This window comes from Athalia rosae, chromosome 3, assembly GCF_917208135.1.
Source record: "Athalia rosae chromosome 3, iyAthRosa1.1, whole genome shotgun sequence".
Classification (NCBI taxonomy): domain Eukaryota; kingdom Metazoa; phylum Arthropoda; class Insecta; order Hymenoptera; family Athaliidae; genus Athalia; species Athalia rosae.
The window spans coordinates 7216373-7241201 of NC_064028.1; the positions used below are offsets into that span (position 1 = coordinate 7216373).

The following is a 24829-nucleotide window of genomic DNA, read 5'->3' on the forward strand; positions in this document are numbered from 1 at the left end:
TTTTATGCAGGACTAATTATATGCTTGACTGTATATTCATTTATTCAATAAATCGTCGATACAAAAGAAACAGAATAATTTTCAGCCTAAAAAGAGTAGTCCTCAAGTTTAGAATTTAGCCCAAAAATTTTTCTAGGTATCAGGAGAACAGGAAACCCGAGGAGGTATTCCGAAACTTGGTGCCTCATCAGGTGCATGCGTTCCATCCTGTTTATTTCCTCCTAGTATTTTAAAAAGAGCAACTGATGCTTCGCAGGACTAACTGCATGCCTGCCTGTGCATGCAATCGTTCAATCATGCCCTCGCACAAGCCGGAAGTGATAAGGTAGAGCTCTAGAATACCGGCCCTGAAAATGCAAAGTTTCTCCAAAAGTGGAGATTTGTATCAGGAGAACAGGAAACCCGAGGAGGTGTTCCGAGACCCCATGTGCCTCATCATGTGCATGCATTGAATCAATTGTATTCATTCCTAATATGATAGAGAGAACGACTGATTTTATGCAGGACTAATTATATGCTTGACTGTATATTCATTTATTCAATAAATCGTCGATACAAAAGAAACAGAATAATTTTCAGCCTAAAAAGAGTAGTCCTCAAGTTTAGAATTTAGCCCAAAAATTTTTCTAGGTATCAGGAGAACAGGAAACCCGAGGAGGTATTCCGAAACTTGGTGCCTCATCAGGTGCATGCGTTCCATCCTGTTTATTTCCTCCTAGTATTTTAAAAAGAGCAACTGATGCTTCGCAGGACTAACTGCATGCCTGCCTGTGCATGCAATCGTTCAATCATGCCCTCGCACAAGCCGGAAGTGATAAGGTAGAACTCTAGAATACCGGCCCTGAAAATGCAAAGTTTCTCCAAAAGTGGAGATTTGTATCAGGAGAACAGGAAACCCGAGGAGGTGTTCCGAGACCCCATGTGCCTCATCATGTGCATGCATTGAATCATTTGTATTCATTCCTAATATGATAGAAAGAACGACTGATTTTATGCAGGACTAATTATATGCTTGACTGTATATTCATTTATTCAATAAATCGTCGATACAAAAGAAACAGAATAATTTTCAGCCTAAAAAGAGTAGTCCTCAAGTTTAGAATTCAGCCCAAAAATTTTTCTAGGTATCAGGAGAACAGGAAACCCGAGGAGGTATTCCGAAACTTGGTGCCTCATCAGGTGCATGCGTTCCATCCTGTTTATTTCTTCCTAGTATTTTAAAAAGAGCAACTGATGCTTCGCAGGATTAACTGCATGCCTGCCTGTGCATGCAATCGTTCAATCATGCTCTCGCACAAGCCGGAAGTGATAAGGTAGAGCTCTAGAATACCGGCCCTGAAAATGCAAAGTTTCTCCAAAAGTGGAGATTTGTATCAGGAGAACAGGAAACCCGAGGAGGTGTTCCGAGACCCCATGTGCCTCATCATGTGCATGCATTGAATCATTTGTATTCATTCCTAATATGATAGAGAGAACGACTGATTTTATGCAGGACTTATTATATGCTTGACTGTATATTCATTTATTCAATAAATCGTCGATACAAAAGAAACAGAATAATTTTCAGCCTAAAAAGAGTAGTCCTCAAGTTTAGAATTTAGCCCGAAAATTTTTCTAGGTTTCAGGAGAACAGGAAACCTGAGGAGATGTCCTGAAACTTGGTGCCTCATCAGGTGCATGTGTTCCATCCTGTATATTTCTTCCTAGTATTATAAAGAGAGCAACTGATGCTTCGCAGGATTAACTGCATGCCTGCCTGTGCATGCAATCGTTCAATCATGCTCTCGCACAAGCCGGAAGTGATAAGGTAGAGCTCTAGAATACCGGCCCTGAAAATGCAAAGTTTCTCCAAAAGTGGAGATTTGTATCAGGAGAACAGGAAACCCGAGGAGGTGTTCCGAGACCCCATGTGCCTCATCATGTGCATGCATTGAATCATTTGTATTCATTCCTAATATGATAGAGAGAACGACTGATTTTATGCAGGACTTATTATATGCTTGACTGTATATTCATTTATTCAATAAATCGTCGATACAAAAGAAACAGAATAATTTTCAGCCTAAAAAGAGTAGTCCTCAAGTTTAGAATTTAGCCCGAAAATTTTTCTAGGTTTCAGGAGAACAGGAAACCTGAGGAGATGTCCTGAAACTTGGTGCCTCATCAGGTGCATGTGTTCCATCCTGTATATTTCTTCCTAGTATTATAAAGAGAGCAACTGATGCCTCGCAGGACTAACTGCATGCCTGCCTGTGCATGCAATCGTTCAATCATGCCCTCGCACAAGCCGGAAGTGATAAGGTAGAGCTCTAGAATACCGGCCCTGAAAATGCAAAGTCTCTCCAAAAGTGGAAATTTGTATCAGGGACACAGGAAACCCGAGGAGGTGGTCCGAAGCCCCATATGCCTCATCACGTGCATGCATTCGATCCTTCGTATTCAATAGTACATCTTTGTCGTACGATCAAGACATGATCTGGTTGCGTGCATGCTTTATCATCTGCATGCATGCGTTTTGCAACCGGAAGTGATAATGCAGAGAATAATAATAACTCAACAATCATAAGCAGTGATGAAGGATGTATCGGCACTAGTGAATATTTATTATGAAATCAACCGTTAAAAGTACAAATTCCAATATTATAATAGACATGATGTAGATTCATATTTACACATAAGTTTGGTATCGTGTCTACCGCTTTAAAATATCATGGAAAACACCCTCATTCCAAACGACATTACATCAATAATTTGATTGTTCTTAGAAAAATACAAGATGTGTTAATATTTGCATATTCATATCACTCCTTATCCATAAGTTCACCAGGAACACATGGTTCTTGGATATTTGCAAATGCTTCGAGGTTGTTAGAATTTTGGGGCCAAGCTGCAGCTTCGTAGGCTCTCAACTTATCCCATGGAAAACAAAAACTGGGACAGAAATGAAAATACATGAGTAAACTGAATTTCAGCTCTGGAAAAATTGAGAGATCTTGATGAGTTTCGACACAACATCGGTGGATTCTCGTTTATACGAAGGTCAATTCACCTGAGTATACGAATCTGCCCCGCTAAGCGTTCGGGGATTTTATCAGGGAAATCACCGAATCCTTACGCATGTTCAAAAGCTAATGAGGCATTTATTTTTGAATTCAGAGAAACGGCCGCATGGGTATAATACCATATCTTACAGTAGAGACGTTGAGAAACTCAAATCTGGGAAACTCAGATAATTTTTTGTACCGCTAGCTTTCCGTGAATCTATTGACCGTCATCACCGTCAGTGATTGTCAAATAAAACAATCATATCACGTTGATATAATGTAATTCATTTTACGGTACCGTTAAAAATGTCATAGTGATCCACGTGGTATTTCTCGCTACTCCTATAAACTACCCGTTACCACCGCACACATGAATTCGAAAAAAAATTAATAGACAGTATCAAGTCAATGGCGTCATCGCAATTTTATAAAGCGTGTCATGTCCCCTCCACTAGTTTTTGTGGTTTTGCAGCTATGAACGCTTTCAATATCACTTCGACTGACCAACAGCTAGCTAGTGTCTTTCAATCGTTAACGTTAATACGCGTGTAAAAGACAAAGCAAATGATGGAAATCAAGGAAATTTTTAGCTTTGTATCAATTTTGTGCATTGTGACACAGATTTCCGCAGGTGAGTGGATTTTTTATGCATTTCAATAAGTATGAAGTTATATGAAGGCACGTCTTAACGAATATTCGCTTTTTATAGATGAGACGACTAGCCAGTGTCCAAATATCATCAGTAGAAATCAATGGGGAGCGAGGCAAGCGGTGAGCGTTAATTATCTTATAGTACCAATACCGTACGTGGTCATCCACCATACAGCAGGTAGAAGTTGTACCCAGTTCAGTGAATGCGCTCAGGCTGTTGCTGATATTCAAGCTCAACACATGTCCGGGAATGGTTGGCATGACATAGGATATACGTGAGAACCTCATCATTTAATTGCCAATAGTAGTTTTGATCCCAAGTGGAAATCAGCACCCCGAAATAAGAAATTGTTCTTGATTAACAAAATAAATTCAGTGTTGAATGCAGGTGGATATTTTTCGAGTTTCGGTCAAGTTCTTTCTATTTTTTGGTTTCAAGAAATTCTGAGACTTGTTTATTCTAAGCGACCGAAATTGTCGTCGGTGAAAAACCGTCCAATATCTTTGACACCTGTTTCTGTTTTCTTTTACTGTCAATAGAATAAAAATTCTTCTTACCTGTTTCACAAACCGGTTTGTTGGATGCAACGATTCGTCATGTGCTCTTCGGGAAGTCCACCCATTGAATGTCAATTTATTTTAGGTTTCTGATAGGAGGAGATGGTAATGTTTACGAGGGTAGTGGCTGGACGCGTGAAGGAGCCCATACGCTCGGTTACAACAAAAAATCTGTTGGGATTGCGTTTATGGGTTCTTATCAAGGTAATCTAATCAAATAATCAGGAGAAACCACAATTTCTAAGTTTCGATGAAGTTCATGGATTCAACGCCTATTATTACCGTAAACTGCGTAGACTTGATCACAGACATCTGCTAATGTGGGCAGAGCTTTGAACTATGTGACCCTTGAGAGATATCTTTGTGAGAAAAATATTTATACATTTCAGATAATAACGCGAGTCAAAGTATGATGGATGCAGCTCATAAGTTAATTGCTTGTGGAAAAGAAAAAGGAGTTCTAAGATCAAGCGTTCGTGTAATCGGCGCGCGACAAGCCGGCGCAACAATAAGTCCGGGTTTGGCATTGTATAATCAAATTCAATCCTGGCCCGAATGGGTCTCTGTACCTTAAAAATTTTTCCAACGAGTGAGTGGAATCGAAATATTTTTCAGCGGTCGAGTGACCGACAATATTTCTTCATCGTAATTCTGTGTTATGATGTATGTACGTGATATTGTAACAAGGATGAAATAAATGCAAAATAATCAAAGAACATTATTTAAATATATTTATTGTTCAATTCGTACGTACGTGTTATTATATATGTATATACTGCACAAAACATATGTTGATAGTAACATTGTCATTACGGTGCAAATTACGACAATAATATAATTATGCACGTATATAAACGTAAGAGTACAAACTGCACGAATATAGGTATAGTAGGAACGTTTTAACTAAAACATAATTTTATCAAGTTAAGGCGAGGGGGATTGCGCTGAACATTAACGAACTGTCTCAGCGGTTTAATTTGTACTGTGTTATTTTACAGCCAAAACTTACCACCCTCCGAGTCCTTCTCAAAACCTTCGCTCACACCTTGAATGAAAATTTAGCGACGAAAAAGCTGAATAAACAGACACTCGCGTCTTGGCATGAGTAAAAAATACGAATTAATCAATCAAACTAGGCATCGATAGCAAAAAAATAAATAACTTAAATCAACTTCTTATATCCTTCGGCTGATATTTGCTAAAGACAGAGAATTATAATTAACGAATCTGATGTTCATTGTACATGTTAAATTTATTTGGTACGAAGCTCGAAAGCTATCGACCGAAATTTCATCTACCAATAAAGTGATTCAACTATCATAAATTATATTACACCGTTATTGTATGATAGATAGTATGCAGATCCGTCACCACGATTTTTCGACCTACATGAATTTATTGCAGCGGAATAAAAATCGGTTAGGCCTTCCCTGCGTTAGCGTCATACATCAGCATCGTCGAATTCTTAATTAATCTATAAATATCTACTAATCTTTCTATTTACAGTAACACCAGTTTATCAATTGTCTCACCATAATTCCCATGATTAATTACTGTTCACTTATAGGCCCTTCGTTAAAGGAAAATTAACAAAAGGATGCGAACAAAGCTAAGCAGCAGCTCACGGCACAGGACAGCAACAAGGAATTTCTCATTTACATATATGTTATATATACATGATTCTTTTTTTTTCTTCAACTTAACGTTTATTCATTTGTACGTCTATATACAAGGCGGCATCGAGGTAAACACACTTTTTTAATCACAAGTCTGTCCTTAAGTAAAAATTTTTGATGAAACAAGCGGGTGGTCATTGAGCCCACTATATCACGTGGATGAATTAATCAAATAAATATCATTCCTTTCGCTGAAATACGAAAAACGCCACCATAATTGATTGAATTCCCATCACTTTATTGAATGCTGAATGCACAATCTTCAGATCCAAAGACTGACAACAGCAAATTTCATGATCATCGTTGATTAAAAAGTTAACGTGAAATAACAACTGCAAAATAATTTACCGACGCATAACGAAGACAAATATAATTAAATAAAATAGAAAACAAAGAAGAGTGCGTGGCTATATAATTAAAAATACGTTAGCACCAGGTTCAAATGACTCATTTAAAGAATTTGTGCTCAAATAACAATCTCGGGGCCCATTCTACTACGAATTTTCTAGCTTCCCATTGACTTCACCCGCGGGATAAGCGGATAATAACAACTAACTAACGTCTCATTCTCTCTCATTTTCTTTACCTCCGTGCATCGCACCTGCACATCTATATACACACGATACAATAACTTTCTTCCTACTGTACTGTACAATTACATTATTATATTCGGGCACGTTTTGCATATCGTATTGCTGCTGTTTCTGTGCATGGCTCACCTTCCCACGGCATATTACTTTTACTGAAGCCCACAACACAGAACAATTATGAGGAAGAAACAAATCACCAATTCTTAATGAATATTGAATACAACAAACATACGAGCAGTAATCGTTTAGGAAAAAGAAGAGCTACCTGCCTTCGATAAAAGATTAGTCGCTCATGAGTAGAAGTATGAGAATAAGGGAAATTTCTTTCTACCTCATAACTGCGAGTCTGATTTCTTCCTTTCTCCTACCCTTGATCATCGGTATTGACAATCGTATCTGTAGCTAGGTGAAGCCCGAAGACTACATTGCTCGGTAAATATGGTTGCAGTAATTCACTTAGCATAATATTTTTGAGCTTGATCAGCTTCTCTATTTATGGATAACAGTTATTAATCGATGAATTATTTAAACGTCTACGTAAGAGGTTTGAGTTATCCTATTGTTACGATAACTTTGACTCTACGGCTAACGTTAGCGAGCGTCACTATGACAACCGATGTAGTAACACTAATCAGTATACACACACCTGAGTATGTATATCAAATTATATGTATCTAGAAAGCAATCAGGTATACAGGTAACTATTAATTATTTATACTGCTCAGTATGTACATTAGGAATTCTCAACTGTAAAAGCAAGTTTTCTAATATAAAATCACGGTTGAGTGTATTTACTGATTTCATCTAATAAATTAATATGATTTGATGTACCTTATGGGTTTGGTGTATATTTGAAACTCGCATTTTGGTAGCACAGATTGACTATGGATAGAGAAGTGACGGAGTTTGAAAAATATCATATCGCCAATAAAATTTCTTGATCACTTACCTCGAAATTCACACCTTGCCATGTAACGGAGGGAAAAAATCATCTCTATACGTAGTCTCTCCGTACTAATTGCTTCCGATAGTTGTAGTAAAAATTTGAACTCTGCATAAAAACTGCTACGTTGCCATTAGTTCAGCATCACTAACGTGCTTACAGAAGTCCTCCCTTTCTTCCGAAAAGGAGTGAGCTTATAGTACCTAATGCTGACTGTGGTGCGGATTCTTTAACGTTTGGAGCTGCAGATGTTGCCTTCACCTTGCCAAGGTCAGGACGGGTTGCCCCCGCGCCAGAACGTCGTTGACGACTTGATAATTGGCCGAGTCTGACATTCAAACCACCGGATCCTGGGCGAACGGGAACACCAAGCTCAGCTTCCTTTTCTCTTGATTTGCCAGGGGGTAAAGGAGGCTTTCTGATAAGGGGATCGCTGTCCACTGAACAGGAAGACGAAGCAGATGAAAGCTTTTCTTGGCTAATACTAGAAGACATGGAAGTCTTGAGCGATGTTAACTGAGCCATCGGACTATCCATAGAACGTCGGGTGTAAATAGCTCCTTGAAGTGCCAGTGGTGAAATTGTAGAGCTCGCCGTAGTCGCCATTATTGTATCTATCCCTATGCGCTCAAGTTTTTCAACCAGTCTAATTCCGGTCAAAGCTTTTTTATCTGAACGACTAAGCGTGGGCTTCGTTCGTTTCGGCTTGCGTACCTGGATTTGTTCTTCTGCACCAAAAGTGCGTTTCAAGAGTTCAGCTCCAGTGCTAAAGAGTCTAAAAGGACTGCTGTAAGGCGGTGGAGAATTTGACCTGGAAGGCGGTGGAGTGCCATCGGGACTATTGCAGGGGGTAGCGGTTGGCGTGAAGTTACGTTCGCCACTAGGTGTCGATACACAGGATGGCGTCACAGCCTTGATGCCTCTCTCATTGAGCATCTTCGCGAGACCCAAGGTCGTTGAGAAAGTCGAAGTCGAATTGCGTCGACTCATAGTTCTCGGTGTATTCATACCAGAGTTCAGAGCGCTGCTGGGTGCTGTGGCTATTCGACTTCCTACAACGCTGGTTGTTACGCTTGTGTGATCGTCGGGATGCATAACCGTACTATTTGTAAATGTATAGACGGATCCTGTGTCTTGGAACAGTTTCCCAGGATTGGCATACTCTTCGTCCTCTTCAAGATCAGCTAAAGTGAATGTTTCGAGCCCAAGATCTTCCAAGGCTCTACCTCCACGCGTCTTTACTCCGGGTCTTTCATCGAGTAAACCACCGAGAGTCGGTGTAGCAAGCTGAGACCAGTGGTGGAGCGTTTGTGAGCCTTCGAGTGGCTTTACAATTTGCAATTTTTCCGGTAGCCTCCATCCGTTTCCACTGTTGCCGCTAAACCCGCTCAAATTACCGCTGCTACCTGTCGACATAATACTGTCAGGTGTTCGACAACCAAATGGCAAAAACGAAGGCGGTGACTGAATTCCAGCATCGTAATCGTAGTTGTAGCCGGCTCCTGTGCTCAAGCATGCTCTTCTCGCTGTTACTTCCGCTGGGGTTAAACGACGTAGAGCAGCTTCGAGATCCGCAGCTCCTGGCGCACCTGGCACTCCGGTTTGTTGTGGGCCCCTACCGAAAATGACAATAGTTATAACACAGTCTTTTCTGTTTTATAAGGACATTGAAACCCCGTTTTACATTGATAAAGAAACTCACGGATAATCCTCGGAATCAGTCAACAGGGAGCCTTCGCTATCGCTGTGACCAGTAGAGTCCAAACTAGGAAATCCTGATGATGCGATTGGACGTAATGCACCGCAGCTCATACGAGGACCTGATGATCCACTAGACAAAGTTGAAGTGGTCATAGATCCGAGGCGTGGGAATTGATTAGCATCTACACTGCCGGCATACGACGCTCGGGAAGCAGTTCTCACAGTTTCGAATACCTTCTTGAAAGCTGGCCTGAAAATAAATTAGAGTTAAGGTAAATTAGTTCAAAATTCGAACGAGTATAAGGACAAATTGGCAAGATTCGAATCACTCCTAGCAACTCACATTCTATCGCTAATGATCCCGGAATCAAGACTTGCTTCAGAATACAATGAAGACTCGAGCTCTGAAGCTATAGAGTCCGGCTGCGGGGCAGCACCAAGTGAAGGGAAAAGTGATCCGCCACGAACAATGGGCATCCCTTTCTTCCTCTGTTTACGCAACTGATCCTGTGTTTCAGCTAGCAGAGTCACCACCTGTAACAATAATTAAAAACAACGAGTCAGTGAAACGAAATTTTATTCAAGATTATTCGTTACCGGAAACGACAAGCCAAATTCTGGTATATAAAGATTCTGTTATGTAAAGGTCCTGTACCTCTGTGTACCGATCCTTGAATTCAGCAAGTTCATTGGCAAGGATATTTTGATTATCCTTGGTAATGACTAGCGTGGCACCAACTTCGTCATGTTCAGCCAATAACCGAGCAAGTCTGAGCTCAGTCTCAGCCAGTTTATTCGTGAGACTGACTATCTGCTCGTGCTGAAGCCTGTTCTCTTCCTTCTGGCGATCCAGTTCATCCGCAATGCCGTCTACCTCCATGTTGGCACTCGCTGAAAAATTGACGATTGTTTATGCGTTCCTATATGTTATGTTCCGCATGGTAAGAGAGGTCTAACAAACTAGAGAAAGCTCTGAACTTGACGAGTAGATTGGAAAAGACAGAATGAAGTTACCTAGTTGCGCGGCGATGTCTTTAACAAGGCGTGCTTCCTGCTCCTCGCAATCATCGGCATCGTGTACCAAGTTATTGAATTCTGTACGCAGTTGTTTATTTTCATCTTCAAGGACGCTGATTCTCCGTTGCATCATATCCAGATTAATCCCTCGCAGGCCCGTTGGAGTGCCACTCTCTGATCCCGAGTCGTCGACATCGTTTGTTAGTATTTGTATCAGCTCAGTTTTCTTTATCAGCTCATGACTCAGTTGGGTAATTTTTTCATTGGCTAATTTCAGCTCTGTTTCCAGCGACGTAACATTACTTTCAAGTTTTTGGTTGTGGGTTAGCAGCTCCTTGCCAATTCGAGCTGTTAACTCCAAGTCTTTCTCTTTCTGAAAAACATGTCAAGAAGAATCTCAAGACCGAGTCCAAGGTGTAAACAAATGAAACTTGACCCAGGAATGGAATTATGCTCACCTCCTCCAGAAGCCTGGTTACTGCTTCTATATCATTATAGGTTTTTGTCATTTGGCTCACCCGGTTACTACATAGAACTGCAACAGACAAACAAATTCACCAGTCAGTAAAATGAAAGGATGACAAAAGTATATTGAATCCGATATCTCCGCAATCACTCCAACGTCTAATTTCTAAGAAAAAGCTGAACTGTTGGCTCGAACATCAATACGACGATAATTTATCATTGAAACAGCGTGCTGCAAAAAGTCACAAAAAATTGCTTATGATTAAAATTATAAAAAGCTTCTTGCACTGGTTTAATACAATTCACATCGCAACAATAAACTTGAACAAAGAGAGAAAAAAATATTCGAAACTACAGCACACGAGAATGTTGTGTATAGTATGTTTCATCACATCGCTAGTCACCGCATTTCATAGGAGAACGAACAACGTTATAACTGCTTTAAATCTACCTGACGAATAATCGGCAGATGATTCTGCAATCGCAGAGTCGACTTTTGCTCCACTTTCACTGGGGCGATTTCGCGTCACAAAAATTTTCAAAGCTTGGTAGAACATTTATCAAAAAATATGCAGTACACTTCCATTATTTACACGGTACCACCAGCCGTTCAAGATTCGTGGCGACTAAGCGGAAAAGGATGGAATACGACTTTCAAAATACACCGTAAATACCAAGCATAAAGAATATCAAATGGTTATTCGTTAATTAACACGCGAGTGAATGACAAAAATTTATAATAGTGTTTTATTGAAATAAAGGATTTATTGTATCGTAACACGGTACACAATAACATGACAAGTGATAGGTATAACGAATTTCGCTGCGCCAGCGAAAAATTCAATTGGATATTTTATCGTGTGTTATAACGACGTGCAAAGAAAAAGCAAAAGCAGCAGCGGCTAGTCGCCAAGGGGATGCTGAATCTGCGGGTCTTGGACAAGGGGAGTAAACTGTGCATGGGTATACACTCGTTATCGACCGGTCGGGGCGTCGCGACGCTGGCGCATTCAACGTCTATAACTGCGAATGCAGCTTCCCACGTGTTACCAGAAAGAGACAGGGATGAGTCAGAGGGGGAGAATCTTAGGAACAAATATCGAGTCATTCTTTGGATTGAAATTGTCTGAAATTCAGTTAAGATTCGAAAAAAAAAGAGACGCTGCATGACGAATCGTATAAACAACATCAACAATTTTTTGACAACTATTCCGGTGCCGATAATTAAATGAAACGTAGTTGTGAGGCCGTGATTCGTACGATCAAAAAAGCGACCCTTGACGACCCCGGGGGGGGGGGGGGGCAAAGAGAACGTACACAAATTTTCACTTTCATTCGTTATATCGGTGGGTAAATTAAACGAAAGTGTGAAGTTATGGATAGAAATTCGTCGATCTCTGTGATCTGACGTCCGTTTGATTGAAATTGGTCCCAATATTATTCAAACATAAAATATCAAATATTGTGAAATCGTTCAATTGTCATCATAGTTTGACAGATTTTGCGACAAAAATCGTGCGTACGTAATATCCGATCGATTCGTTCTATGATTCGAGAATTTGAATAAATAGAAATACATTCTGCTGAGTACCTGTACCGACTAACGCGTTTCACTCACGAATATGTCCAACTCGTGATTAACAATATCCGTTCGAATTGTACAGGTAAGAAATAAGAAAACAAACATAGGTACTACGTGTTCTTTCATGCACATGACACTCCCTACGGGTCAAAGAACTGAAATCGAATACGACTAAAAAGAACTGAGATGAAAAAAAAAAAATCTCTAGAATGTGCGTCTCTCACACTCTCACTGATCAGCGCGCGTTTATATGTAATATTCGAATGATCGAGCCCTATACTTCATCATCTATGTAAATAGAATTAACCGGTTTTCACACATCGTTCATTGATTTTAATTTATAGAACACTAGTTCCGTCCGTAGAGCAATATTTGGTGAGAAATTTATACGCTGCGGTCGATTAGAAAATATGGTGATTATTCTAGCATTCTAAAATCTTTTGCTTTAAAATTAACGATTTGACGATTTTTTATCTTACGATAAATTTCTCGGTTTCATTCGTTTTCACAAGAATAGAAAAAAAGATAATTTCATGTACGGTTCAGACAGGGTGGACAATTATATGCGTGTGCGTGTAAGCGGTGAATCGAATAGTCAAATCTGCAGCCTTTTTCTCGCTATAGCAAGTGCACGTCAAAATATTATTTATATATTGAAGTGAGAAAAATAGAGATTCGGTTGAAAATGAAGCACACATCGCCAATCGTCCGCACAAACTCATTCACGTGTTGATTATTATTAAAGCGACATCAAGCAGTAGCTGGATCACAATATCAATTCGTGTACGCTGACATCATATCCACATACACAATTTCATGTAGGTATCCTTTTTCGGGATAAAAATTTGAAATTTTTCACGTTATTTTTTGTTTCTTTAAATCACCATCAAACTTTGAAGCTCGTCCACGCTGCGTCAGGATTAAATCTATTGCAACTTCAGACTAGTAAATCTGCAATAGTACAAAATAACGATTGGTCAACTTTTAGAAATGACGTGGCGTGGGTTTGCAGCTTCAAATTTGTATATAAATTGAATATTCTTTCTTTGCCTTTTTTGAATAAATTTTTTTTTAGAAAATGCAGATGAAAATACATCTACTGACAAGATTGACAAGTGCAGACGGCTTCGGCGGGTGATGTCAGAAGAAAAAGAGGGGGACCACCGCTGCATCTTTCGCACCCCCAGCATCTGGTGCTCGCCGCAGATCTCGCGGAAAAATGAGGGGCGACCGTGGTAGGTGGTATCGCATCGAGATGATCCTGATGACTGGTGTAGTTTCGTCGTTCGTTTTCGAGTATCGAACTCGTAGAATCGGCACCTTCGACTTCGCCGAGTCGTGGTATATCTTCGTCGTACTCGTAAGGGTCATCGTCCTCGCGGTTATCCTCGTGGATTATCTCCTCGAGGATCTCCCCTTCGTCCCTGGTCTCCGAAGAGTCCAGCGTCGTCTTCTCCACGGGCCGTTCGTCCTCTCCAGGACTCGACCAAACTGAACTGTCGTCATAATAATTGACGTAGCGCAACATTTTTATTTATCTATCTATTTATATATTTATTTATTAAAACTAACGTATACTCAATATATCAAAAGTTAGGATTAATTTTTTTTTTTTTTCAAACCACCCCCCGTTACGATTTTACAAGTTGTTCTATGAAATCACCGATTAACAGACTGACTATGACACGCGTTAATTTATCTCGAATTTCACTCGCGTCGTAAAATAAACGGGTGGTGGAAAGTACAGGGAGGGCTAGGGTCGTTTTTTCCGGATCATACCCGGCGCCCTGAATGTTACGGGGACGAAGAAAAAAGAGTCACTTTGCTCCGCTCCGCGGCAGCCATGCCTCCTATAACGGTGGTCAAATGATAACTGATATTAATTTCTCGCACGTTATGCTTGTAGGTACATATCAGATATATCGATAATCACGATAATCTTATCGTGGTAAGTCGATGCGAATGAATGGCTGAACTTATTATATACACACGCCGAAGGAAACTTGAGTCCTCAAATATGCGGCGCCTAATCTATACGATTCAGTGTTCGTATAGGATTTGGTCATCTAACTTCACCTATGTACGTACGTACGTACACATCCCTGTTTGTTCCCTCGGGGTATTTTTCGAGATTTCGGAATGAACTTTCATTCATAAGGATAACCCCCACACGGGTCTAAGTGAGTTAACGGGTGTTGGCGAAGTGTAAAGTATCAATTCTTGCTTTCTTATCCGCAAAATAGAGATAAGACCGGTTAACATTCCAAGACATACGATAAAAATATTTTTGAACAAGTTAATCCGTGGCAAACATGGTTTGATCGAAGTTTTCAATTTGATTAATGTCATCGTAGATATCTCTATATTATTATAATTTATGACATAAAAAATATATCTGTACCAGAGTCGTATCTACGATTCTCTCCGACGTTCGATTCAAATTGAAGATTATATCTGGGAGTGGGAATTCCTGTGAGTGGTTGCAGAAGACCGAGACTAATTCGAGATTGAGCATCTGCAAATTGCAAGGATTTTAAAACGGTTCGTTCGCGTTGGAATTCAGGAAACGGAATAATATAATGAGAATGACAACCGCATCGAACCATTAGTTTAAATTTCTCCAACGTTATGAACAGGAATAATCCAGAAGAAATTACTTCCACAGTTTCATTCAATAGCAAAATGACGCGTATAATACGGAAAAATTATACGCAGTACAAAGCTGGTACATAAATGTGCGTACAGAGGAAAAACTCAATTCCGAGCTCGTAACAAGATGTTTCTTACGTATACCCAAGGGAGAAAAAAAAAAAGATACAAAGATTTTCCAAACTGCCGCATGTGATTACGAGGACGCGAGTGTAATATCTACAATTTCGGACGAACCGAGATAATATTTATCCATTGTATATCGGGAGTGTAACGCATAAATCACGTGCTAGTACACAAGGCATGTTGTTATAAGTATACATAGATAATTAACTAAGGTAACGGAGGTGAACGTCGGTAATATTATCCCCAGAAAGTCGAGCACTCCAGGTGAATGATGAAGCTACTACATCGTACGCGTGTAATATCGTAGAGCTTTGATATTATCTTGAAAAATATCAGGGTATTTAGTTACAAATGATGGATGATGAGCGCGATAGACTTGCACGCTCGTGGTCCAATTTTCTTTTTCTCTCTCAATTATTTTACCCACGAAGCGTACGAATTCTAAGATCTGCATTACTGCGACGCGGTTACGAAAGCTACGACGGAGTACAATATTGAACCATATGCACGAGAGAAAAATAAAAGAAAAAAAAAAAAAAACTCGACGTTATTGCGAGAAACAACCACGGAGAAAAATTCAAGTATAATGACGCAGCAGCATGCCGCCTATGGAAGCTGAGAAGTAAAATAAAAAGTCCATCCCCGAAGAGCCCTTCTTCTCGCCTCGCTGTTTATTCTCTAGATTTTCTTCAGACAGACTAAAGAGAAGAAAGAGAAAAGAAAAAAGTGAGTCTGGAGAGCTTACACCGCGGTGCACATTGAATGGAGATATAAAAAAATATCAGCATTAGTGGACAAAATTTGAGCACGTTAGGTGTAGCGTGGAAATCGTGACGTAATTATAATTCGCGACAACGTTGATATACGATTGGGTTTACTCGTGCACGCCTATAACCATATCGTGGTCATACGCAAGGTGTATACATTCAAGGTAGATATTGATTTTTCGAAAGGCTAAAGTTGCTAAACGTTGCATAAGCTTTTCTGCAGTACGATGCAGGATGAAAAACTTATTTTCACGTATGATCGAGCAATGACGACGAAGAGCCAGAATTCGAAGCCATTTGGCGGCTCGGTTATTCACCTAAAGAAATTTTGGGGGCAATGCCATATGACATTTTAACTTGAAACGCGTCTTGTGCGTAGTTACTCATTGTAAGTTGTGTCGGTGGAAGGGTTTTAGACGTTGGCCGCTTGTAAGACTTCGTAACATCGTTAGTAATAACTACTTATTGGCTTTGTAGTTCTACCTATGCTGATAAAAACGCTTGTAATGCCACCGAGCGTAAGTTTACGAGTTGTTTTTCGTATTAACAAACACTGGATGGCAAAAAATAACAAACAACAAATTCAATGTATCTCTACAGACACGAAACGTGAACGTTACGTAAAAAAGTAACCCGTTTGAGGCGTGATATCATGTATGAGAATATATTTTACTTCGAAAAAAAGAAAGAAAAAATTCCAAAATATCTAGAGGATGTGAGACCATTTAATCTGATTCAAAATTTAAAGGGAACGGAGATCGCGGGCATTTAAAAATGCGAACAGTTGAACTTCGAAGAACAGAAGCAGACGCCCTTGCCGGCGACCAATCACAGCACGTGCCGCACACTCACCGCTCGTGCATGCATTCTGCGAGGTTACATTACATACATTTGAATTCGGAACACTCAATTTGAACGACGTCATTGATGCGTTCGTACATTCGGTAATTCTATACGACGTGATTCGATCATACGTATTCATTGGGTTATTTTATCTTACGACAAACGATTAACAGAGCGTAAATATGGTTGTAATTGTATATTTACCATTCAACACATTAACTCGCCCGCAGCGAGTTTTGCTTGATGCAGACCGACGATTTTGTATGACAAATAAAGTAGAATGAACGTATCAAACAAAAAAGCGGAAAGGCGTTGCGACAACAAAAAAAACCACGCAAAATACTGATGCTGATTGATCAAGATTTCAAGGACTTATCAGCAGGCGACGCGGTAGCAGTAGAAAATGAATGACTACGATCGGCGTACAAATTCATCGTCCGTTTTCCTCAGCATTGTGTAGTTCCCCGTGGTTGAATGAGCTGAAAATTAATATTTCGAACACTTGTTTCACACTCGTATTTCACAATCGCGTTATTACCGAATGGCATAGGATATCTGAACGTGCGACGTCAACCTTTCCAAATTCATTGAACGCACAACCCAAGAGACTAGCACGTTCCACAAACTACGAAACGAGAAAACTAGTACCCGATACGAAGTCCAGGGAGATCAATCCGCCATGTTTCTCTTTCCCACTACAAAAATCTCCGTGGACGAGGAGGGCGCGCTATGCGCAGGTCGAGGATAAAGATTTGGAGGGGGATTCGAATGTAACGTAAAGACGAAATCAAGAGTAAAGAATATCCCGTACATCAATTACTCGTGATGTTAATTTACATCGTTCACAGCGAATTTCGATCAGGGGACTAAATGATAACACTATGCTATTCGCATCGGGACTCCGTACGTTGATCCCGAGAAAAGCTTCGCGATTCGCGAAGAGAATTCAAAGCTCGGAAGGCACGGTTGTCTGTAATGACGAGTTGAGTCATCGAGTATTTGGCAAAACTTACACTCGAAAATACCCGATGACTTGCGTAACATATTCGTTGCTACCTTGACTGCGATATTCCAGCACTTAGGCGTTCTTTGTCGTTGGAGGAGGAAGAAAGTGAAAAAAATATCGCGAGTCGATCAGGCAAAATGTTTTTCACGAGATGAGATGTTTTTTTTATTAGATGTACATTCGCTTATCGCACAGCAGCTGGAGCAATAGTCAACATGAAATCGAGAAACGCAGCTACCGAGTCTTGTCTGACATTGATAAGAGATTATTAATAGAGATAACGTAGGTGAATTCAAGACCTAGTTCAATTCCGTCGTACTACACACGAGTATTATGATATGCCCGCGTATTTAGAAATCGGATATTTTAATGCATTAACAATTGCTGAAAAAGGAGAATTTTCCAAGAGTACCGCATCGTTGTAAATAATGAAGAATTCTACGGCGTGAAATTGCATAAATATTAAAAAGCATCACAAGACGAGCGAAACGATTAATGCGTCGGCTTTTCACCTGGAGCCAAAGGGCAATTTTATAAGGTCATGGAATCCACTCTCCCTGCAAGATTCTATACAGTCGACGAGACGAGAGAAACTGCAACGTCTCGCGGTACCTGCAACGCCGACTTTCCACTGAATTAAATTTATTCGATGATCGAATCGGTTCAAATTCAACCGCACGAAGACAAATTTCAATTAACTCGAAACGGCGCAATGAAACGCTAGAGATCAATTTCAGAGATCACCGATACATCATACGACTCTAGAAGGTGCTAAAATACAAAATACAATTAGGACTGTCTCATGTTCTCAAACGTCGTTTTTTATCGATCGAATTCTTACAGCAGTAATAAATCCAAATTAATATCTGACACTGTATCCAAAATCTATATTCGTGGTAACGGTTTCACATTTCCTGTGGGACTTGAAAAAAAAATCCGTGTGAAATTGTAACTGAGCATTCCTGGGGTGATAATCTTCTGGGTCATAACGGCAGTTCTTTTTACCAAAGTGAGGCGCCCGTTTCTTTAGCGGGGACGTCGATGACCCTCGGTCTGTCGATCACGCGAGCAGTCCTCTTTCCATATTCAACAATTCCGATAATCCAGGCCTGTCTATGTTCAGTTTTTTCCAAATCCTTGCAATAAGCCGCAGCTTGTTCCCTCGGAAGAACGACCAGAAGTCCGCCGGAGACTTCGGGCATGTATCCTTGAAGAAGAGGCATAACGTTCCCCATGACTTTGCAAGTTCCACTGATCTTAGCTATAACCGGCATGTTATGAATGACGAAACTGACGGAGTTTTTCTGTTTTTTAGCTAGCATCTGCGCGTGTCCCAGGATCCCGTGCGATGAAATATCACAAGCTGCATGCGCGTTATATTTCCGCATGAGAACGGCCGCGACGCGATTGGTTCTGGCCATGGAATCAATCGCTCTGCTGTGAGCTTTTTTCGCGTCATCTTCCGTAATTGTGATGAGCAATCTGTTTCTACGTTCGGGAAGTTCCATCCAGTGAGCGATGTTGACGGCGACCATCGTCCCCAGAGGTTTCGTGAGGACGATGACGTCGCCTACGGTCGATCCGTCGGGAGGTACAAGTTCGCGAGTGGAACATATCGCCGTTGCTGTGCCGCCTATCAAACACCAAGGATTTGTCAAAAGCTGGACATTCCTTACGACGGTCTCCACGGATTTCGCTACGTCTCTGAACCCTCTTATGATTAGCGGTATAACGACGTTACGTTCCGTGTCCACCATACGATTCGAAACGGCAAGGATCATGCGGAACGTCACACAATCCGCTATACCTAGGGCGTAGATACCGCTGAGGACGCTGGCGCATGCGATCTTTCCCATCGAGTAAGGATCGTCTATGACCGGATAGAGAGTGTTGTTAGTTTCTAGGAGGTGAAGACCGAATCCGTCCAGGCGAACCACGGAGGTTTCTTCGCACAGCGGAGCCTCGAGGGCCGACCGTTCGCCATCCCGATCGTCTTGGTTTTCGGTGAACACGGATAACAGAGATTCCAATTCTTCCCGATCCGGCTTTATGCCCCTTCCGCGGATATCGCCGAATTTAGTCAGACGAAATTCCGGATTCAGATTATGGTCTTCCGGTTTGAAGGGAAGCTGACAGTGGGACGGGATCGACGAGTCGCCCGTTACTTCTAAATTTATGGCACGCGAGCTTTCGAGGGCGACGTTAATCTCGGCGGATTTAATCGCAGAGACGCCTTCGGTTTGCACCGTTTTCACAGAAGTCACAGACATTTTAGTTTTTCCTTTTTTTCCCTCCTAAAGTTTCTCTCGAAGCGTGAGAAGATCGCGGAAATTATTTATACACCACACAGAGTAAGGATGAAAGATTAAATTATACCGAAGTTGGGACGGACGTACAGCGACTTGGTTAATCGTGTGTAATTATCGCGAAAGTGACGTGAACGAGCAGTGCACGCCCGGAGTTTGGGAGATACGTACATACGTTGTTTCCGTTGTTTGAAAAATAAAAGAGCGTGCGAAACGAAAACGTACCATACACGGTTGAAAACTGGATGGCATTGGAAAATTAATTTCCGGAGATTTCGACGCACTCTTCGGGCGCTGTAAAAAAAATCTCTGCCGAACAAAAACGCGTCTGAATTACGGCTGAAATCTTGACGGAAAATTCATCATTATGTTCACTAATGACGTAAAAATATAAAATCAATGATTCGATTAAATGATTACTCTGTTCACGTGTTTGTTCCTTATGTTATTTAACTTTTGAACGGCTTCCCGAAGTTGGCTTAATTTTTTCATTTTCTAATAAGCCGATTTTACTCATTTACAGAGGCCTACTTTCGGTTTCAAATTTACGGCTAGTATTACCGGCTCAATTCATCTTCAAACTAAAATAAAAATCAAAGTAAAATTGCGGAGGTACTACACGATATACGATTACTCTACAACCTCATGAATATTAATTACACGAATAACGCGATCGATATTCGACACACGTGAAATTCAAAACGGTTTGTACGTCATAATTGGTAGCAGGGGCGTTCAGTCCACTCCGTAGTAAAACTGGTAAACTACGTGGAACCCAATATCTACACAGAGACCAATGAAGAAAAACACAAATTAGCGGTGTGAGGCGACCGCCAGAATGCACCTTGATTAACAATCGAATCGGCCAAAATAATTCGTCTGGGTCAATATCAATTTATATACGACTATAGGGAAAAAAAAGACAAAAAAATTCCCAGCGCGTCACATAATGTTATCTAATCGAATTTCAAGTACCCTCCACTCATCTCTCTGTACGGTTTATCGCATTACCCTACATCGTAGAAACAATATTTTAATCTCTCACGAGTGGTACGTGGGCGAACGCAGAGCAATGATTATCGTGTCCATCGGACAATTTCAAATCTACATTTTCGAGGCCGGTGTGAGAAGAGATAACCGGAGAATAAACAATAACGTCTGCTACCTCGCAACGTCCCTGACTCGCGGTACCGCGTTACCTACATACTTCGCACCACCTGTTAATTAGCAACGTTGATAAATATTTCTTTGCTCCATCGAAAACCTACCTCGGTTCATAAGGACTGTCCGGATGACTCGAATGTACAATTTTCCGTGCTTCGTTCTCGCGACATGGTAGAGGAAATCCGACGCTTCTCCTTCCCCCTCGTGAAGATCCGTGTCGAGGAGAATCTGTCGCAAACTTTCGACCCTTTCGTCCACCGTGCTTTCGTCCGGTGGTCCCAATCGCCTTTCCATATATTCAACGACCCCGATATCCTCCCATAATTCGGGATTCTCTTCTGGCTCGGGTACCTCCCAGACGCTGGAAAGCGACCTGGCCTTGAAGTGTCTCGGACTCGATCTGCTGCCGAGGCTGGTGGGACCGTTGCTATTAATTCCGGCGAAAGAGACGTCAAGGGCGATTGATTCGAAGGTTGAGCCAAGAGAAGAGACGGTCTTCGCGTTTCCATCGTGTCGGGACCGTTCGTTGCGTCCGGCAGATTCATGCCCGTTTAAAAATTGGGGTTGTCCACCGCCGTTCAAGGAAAAAGAACTCGTGTTTTTGCTGTTCATGACATAGCTCTGATCCCCAGGGCGAAAGGGACCCCCTCGATCGACGGGGAAACGACCCTTGTCGATTACTTTGTTTTTTTTTCTCCCTCGTTTTGCGGTCGAGAAGTAGAATCAGAAGAAGAGGAAGCTCGTCGAGTCAGTTTTTCACTCACTTCGATCACTGCACCGAAAATCAATTTCAGATTCTTCCCTCGTTTGAAATAACAAGACAATTTTCAGTACCGACGTCTTCGCCAATTAATAACGCGATGCGCAAATTAACAGGTCTCTTGCTCTAATTGCGTTCATTATTCACTGCCATATTCACGGAGCATGTTGTACGCAAAAAAACATTCACCACTAAAATTAGTTATACATTAATATAACTATGCACCTGTTTAAAAAAAAAAAAAAGTAATTAGTATCTTTTCCTCGCATACCGAGAAGTATAATCACCAGGATTGATGATACACGTCACAGGAAGTGAACGTAAAAATCATTTGAGTGAAGTGGTATACTCGTCGTACTTGTCTGCGATCACGGATAGCCGGATAGTGGTAGAATTTTAATTTTTTCTACAACCGCATACACGAGATTAAGTAACGCGAGTATATATTTTCAGTCACGTTCGATAGTTTCTTCGAACACTTCGCGCCTAGTTTCGATATAAAATACAAACTTCGTTCATCGTAGAAATCTACTGCGATACCGCAATTGTTTGTTTTTTTTTTTTTTTTTCTCTCTTGATATTCCTATTATTGTATCACCTATCGAGATAAAAAGATAGTTGGACATTTAACGTCTCATATAATCAGCGCGTCTATATCAGAAAGGATATGATCTATACAGTTTGAAAGTATGAAAAGAAAGCGATGTTATTGTGGCTAGAGCAAGATAGTGATGAACTGATTCAAGATGGTGGATCACGATTTGTTCGACAATAGAAAAGCCAAGAAAAAAACCGCAAAAAAAAAAAATCAATAAGTAAATCAAACTAAAAGTAATGACGCGACCGTAGCTAAGGTAAGTAAGAAATGGGTGATCCAGAATTTTCGCGTCAGGTGTATCCAGCTGCAGTTTGGGCGCGGTGTTACGATTAAAAAATGAAGAGCACTACACAACGCCTCGAAGAAGCAATGAACCGGTCTTCTTTCAAAAACAATCACTTTCACCGCTTCCAGGCGAATCTTATATCATTGGAGTTGCACTACGGCAATAATATTATATAGATCCGAAAAAAATTCAATTATATCTACTCTCTAGATCCTTATAGCTGCATAAAAGCAGACCGTTGGTACAATTATTCATTTACCCTCTCGTTTTCTTTCATCATCCGGAAACCATTGACTACAATTTTATCTAATTATTTATTTATTTTTTTTTTTTCGAATATCGTTAATTAGTTTTTTGTTAAGAGATAGGTAAGTCAGACTATCGTAAAGCGTTCAATATATTAAACATACAGAGTCGAATGATCCAGTTATAATCCTGAGCAATAAATAACTGTTCGTTTCCTCAGCATAAGTATGAAGTTAATGAATTAGTGCGAGGCGAGAATAATCGAATTGTTATAGGAGTCAGTGCCCAGGCGATACTCAATAATTATTATCTATTACCTCCAGATGTTTCAATAACATTTCATTTGTACTACGTCATGTGCAGAAAATTTTAATTGGATGCCACGCAAGGTGAATTTTTAATACACAATAAGTTTCGATTCCGTTTCATTACCGCGTATAAACTTGATCGATGCTAATGATAAGTATTTCTAAAATTTTGCACATAATCGAACGGAAAAAGAAAGGAAAACAGCTATGTTCTCGAATGTATTCTCGAAAATGAAGACGGTATACAGTAATTTGATAATCGCGGTGAAATAACGCGTTTAAATCGACGATAATCGACCGTCTATTGGAAGTTGAAACCTCTCTTTCGTTACAATAGCGCGATACTGTATCGGATGACTGAGGATATAATTTCACAGACCGCGTGAAGTTCGATTATAATAGGTATATTACACCGGTGAAGATGATGGTTTTTTTTTCATCTCTTTCCACCAAAGTCGAAACAAAACGAAGGAAATACATTTAAGGCTTCGCGTGGATGATTAAAAGGAATCAAATGTCCGTCACGCTTCGGAATTAAGTCATCGGGAGTGCAACTTTATACAAATACGTCGATAAAGCGTAACGTGATGCACGTATTGATAATAACTACACCGCGTTGCATGATGCAAGCCATAAAGACTGAAAAGTGCAATTTCAGGGTTACACGAAGGCACATCGAAGCCCTTGAAGAATAAATTGGATAATTAAAAAGAAAAAAAGAAAAAGAAAAAAAAGGCAAAAAAACCGCACGATCAGGTGTCGTAATTATCGACGTTCAATTATCACAGATGTCTAAAAGTCCGACGATATTCGATGATGGGTCTGACCTCACCAAACTAATTGGAGAAGAGGAGGTTATTGGAGCGAGTCGCGAACGAACGAGTAGAAAAAATAACTCCATTGAAAACAACTGGAGTGTTACGTTGTAGACCAGATGAAGAATATAAATAATATAAGGTGTAAAATCAACGAGATAGCTAATAATATCAAAATTGTTTGAATGTACATTCCTATCCGAATTAGAGATATCATTAGAATTTTTTTCTCTCCTTGACTCAATTCGCGTTTTCCTCATATAACTACTCAAATATCCCAGGAGGGTACGTATTTATTCCTAGAGAATTAACGCCGTTGTATTTTACTATGAACTTTGCATAGATAATTCATCGCGTCCTTCGAGTGGCCGTATAAAAAAAAAAAAAAAAGTAGAATAGTTTCAGAGTTAATTATTTATAGCTTTTCAAACTTTGTATGCAGATAAAGCAGGAATTTTATCTCCAATTCGACTCGCGTTTTCGCAATAATTTTACTATCCATACATTTACAATTATAAACCATAGCCTGTGTATACCACAGGCGAACTTTTCAAACTTTTCATGTTTCACTCCATCTAACACCGACCGGTGTACGGTACTCATCTCCGCACGCATGCTGAATTATAAATTTTCTTTATTAGTAGCGGCTGTTTTTTTCCTTTCGTATCGGTACCAACGTGTGTATGTACAAGCGACGTCGCGGTGACGATGAGTCAAGAAAGTGACGC

The 24829-nt window shown here is 40.4% G+C and overlaps 2 protein-coding genes and 1 long non-coding RNA gene across 11 annotated transcripts in view; 1 reads left to right on the forward strand and 2 right to left on the reverse strand.

The window, feature by feature from the left end:
- Positions 1-2582: 2582 nt before the first annotated feature.
- On the reverse strand, positions 2583-4636 carry LOC125500316. The gene is made up of 2 exons (XR_007277636.1): positions 4254-4636; positions 2583-2931 (listed from the first exon to the last, which is right to left on the reverse strand). It is a non-coding gene; the product is annotated as an uncharacterized LOC125500316 (long non-coding RNA).
- On the forward strand, positions 3519-4969 carry LOC105689963 (peptidoglycan-recognition protein 2-like). Its single transcript, XM_012407375.4, has 4 exons — positions 3519-3675; positions 3754-3970; positions 4339-4457; positions 4643-4969. The coding sequence occupies exons 1-4, from the start codon at positions 3609-3611 to the stop codon at positions 4825-4827; spliced, it is 588 nt and encodes a 195-aa protein (XP_012262798.2). The 5' UTR covers positions 3519-3608; the 3' UTR covers positions 4828-4969.
- A 1-nt stretch (position 4970) lies between these two features.
- The window catches only part of LOC105689960 (trafficking kinesin-binding protein milt), a 44800-nt gene continuing 24941 nt past the window's right edge, over positions 4971-24829 (reverse strand). For 3 of the 9 annotated variants that reach the window (XM_012407364.4, XM_012407368.4, XM_012407369.4), the window contains 6 exons: positions 10639-10715; positions 10178-10553; positions 9819-10054; positions 9507-9697; positions 9165-9413; positions 4971-9077 (listed from right to left, as the gene is read on the reverse strand). In XM_012407364.4, coding sequence (XP_012262787.2) covers positions 7619-9077; positions 9165-9413; positions 9507-9697; positions 9819-10054; positions 10178-10553; positions 10639-10715 — 2588 coding nt within the window. In that variant the 3' untranslated portion in view covers positions 4971-7618. Of the gene's footprint in view, positions 9078-9164; positions 9414-9506; positions 9698-9818; positions 10055-10177; positions 10554-10638; positions 10716-11096; positions 11861-13331; positions 14389-16816; positions 17293-21192; positions 22074-24829 lie in introns of those variants that run through there. The other 6 variants (XM_020854614.2, XM_012407365.4, XM_048652801.1 and 3 more) reach the window with 6 other exon arrangements.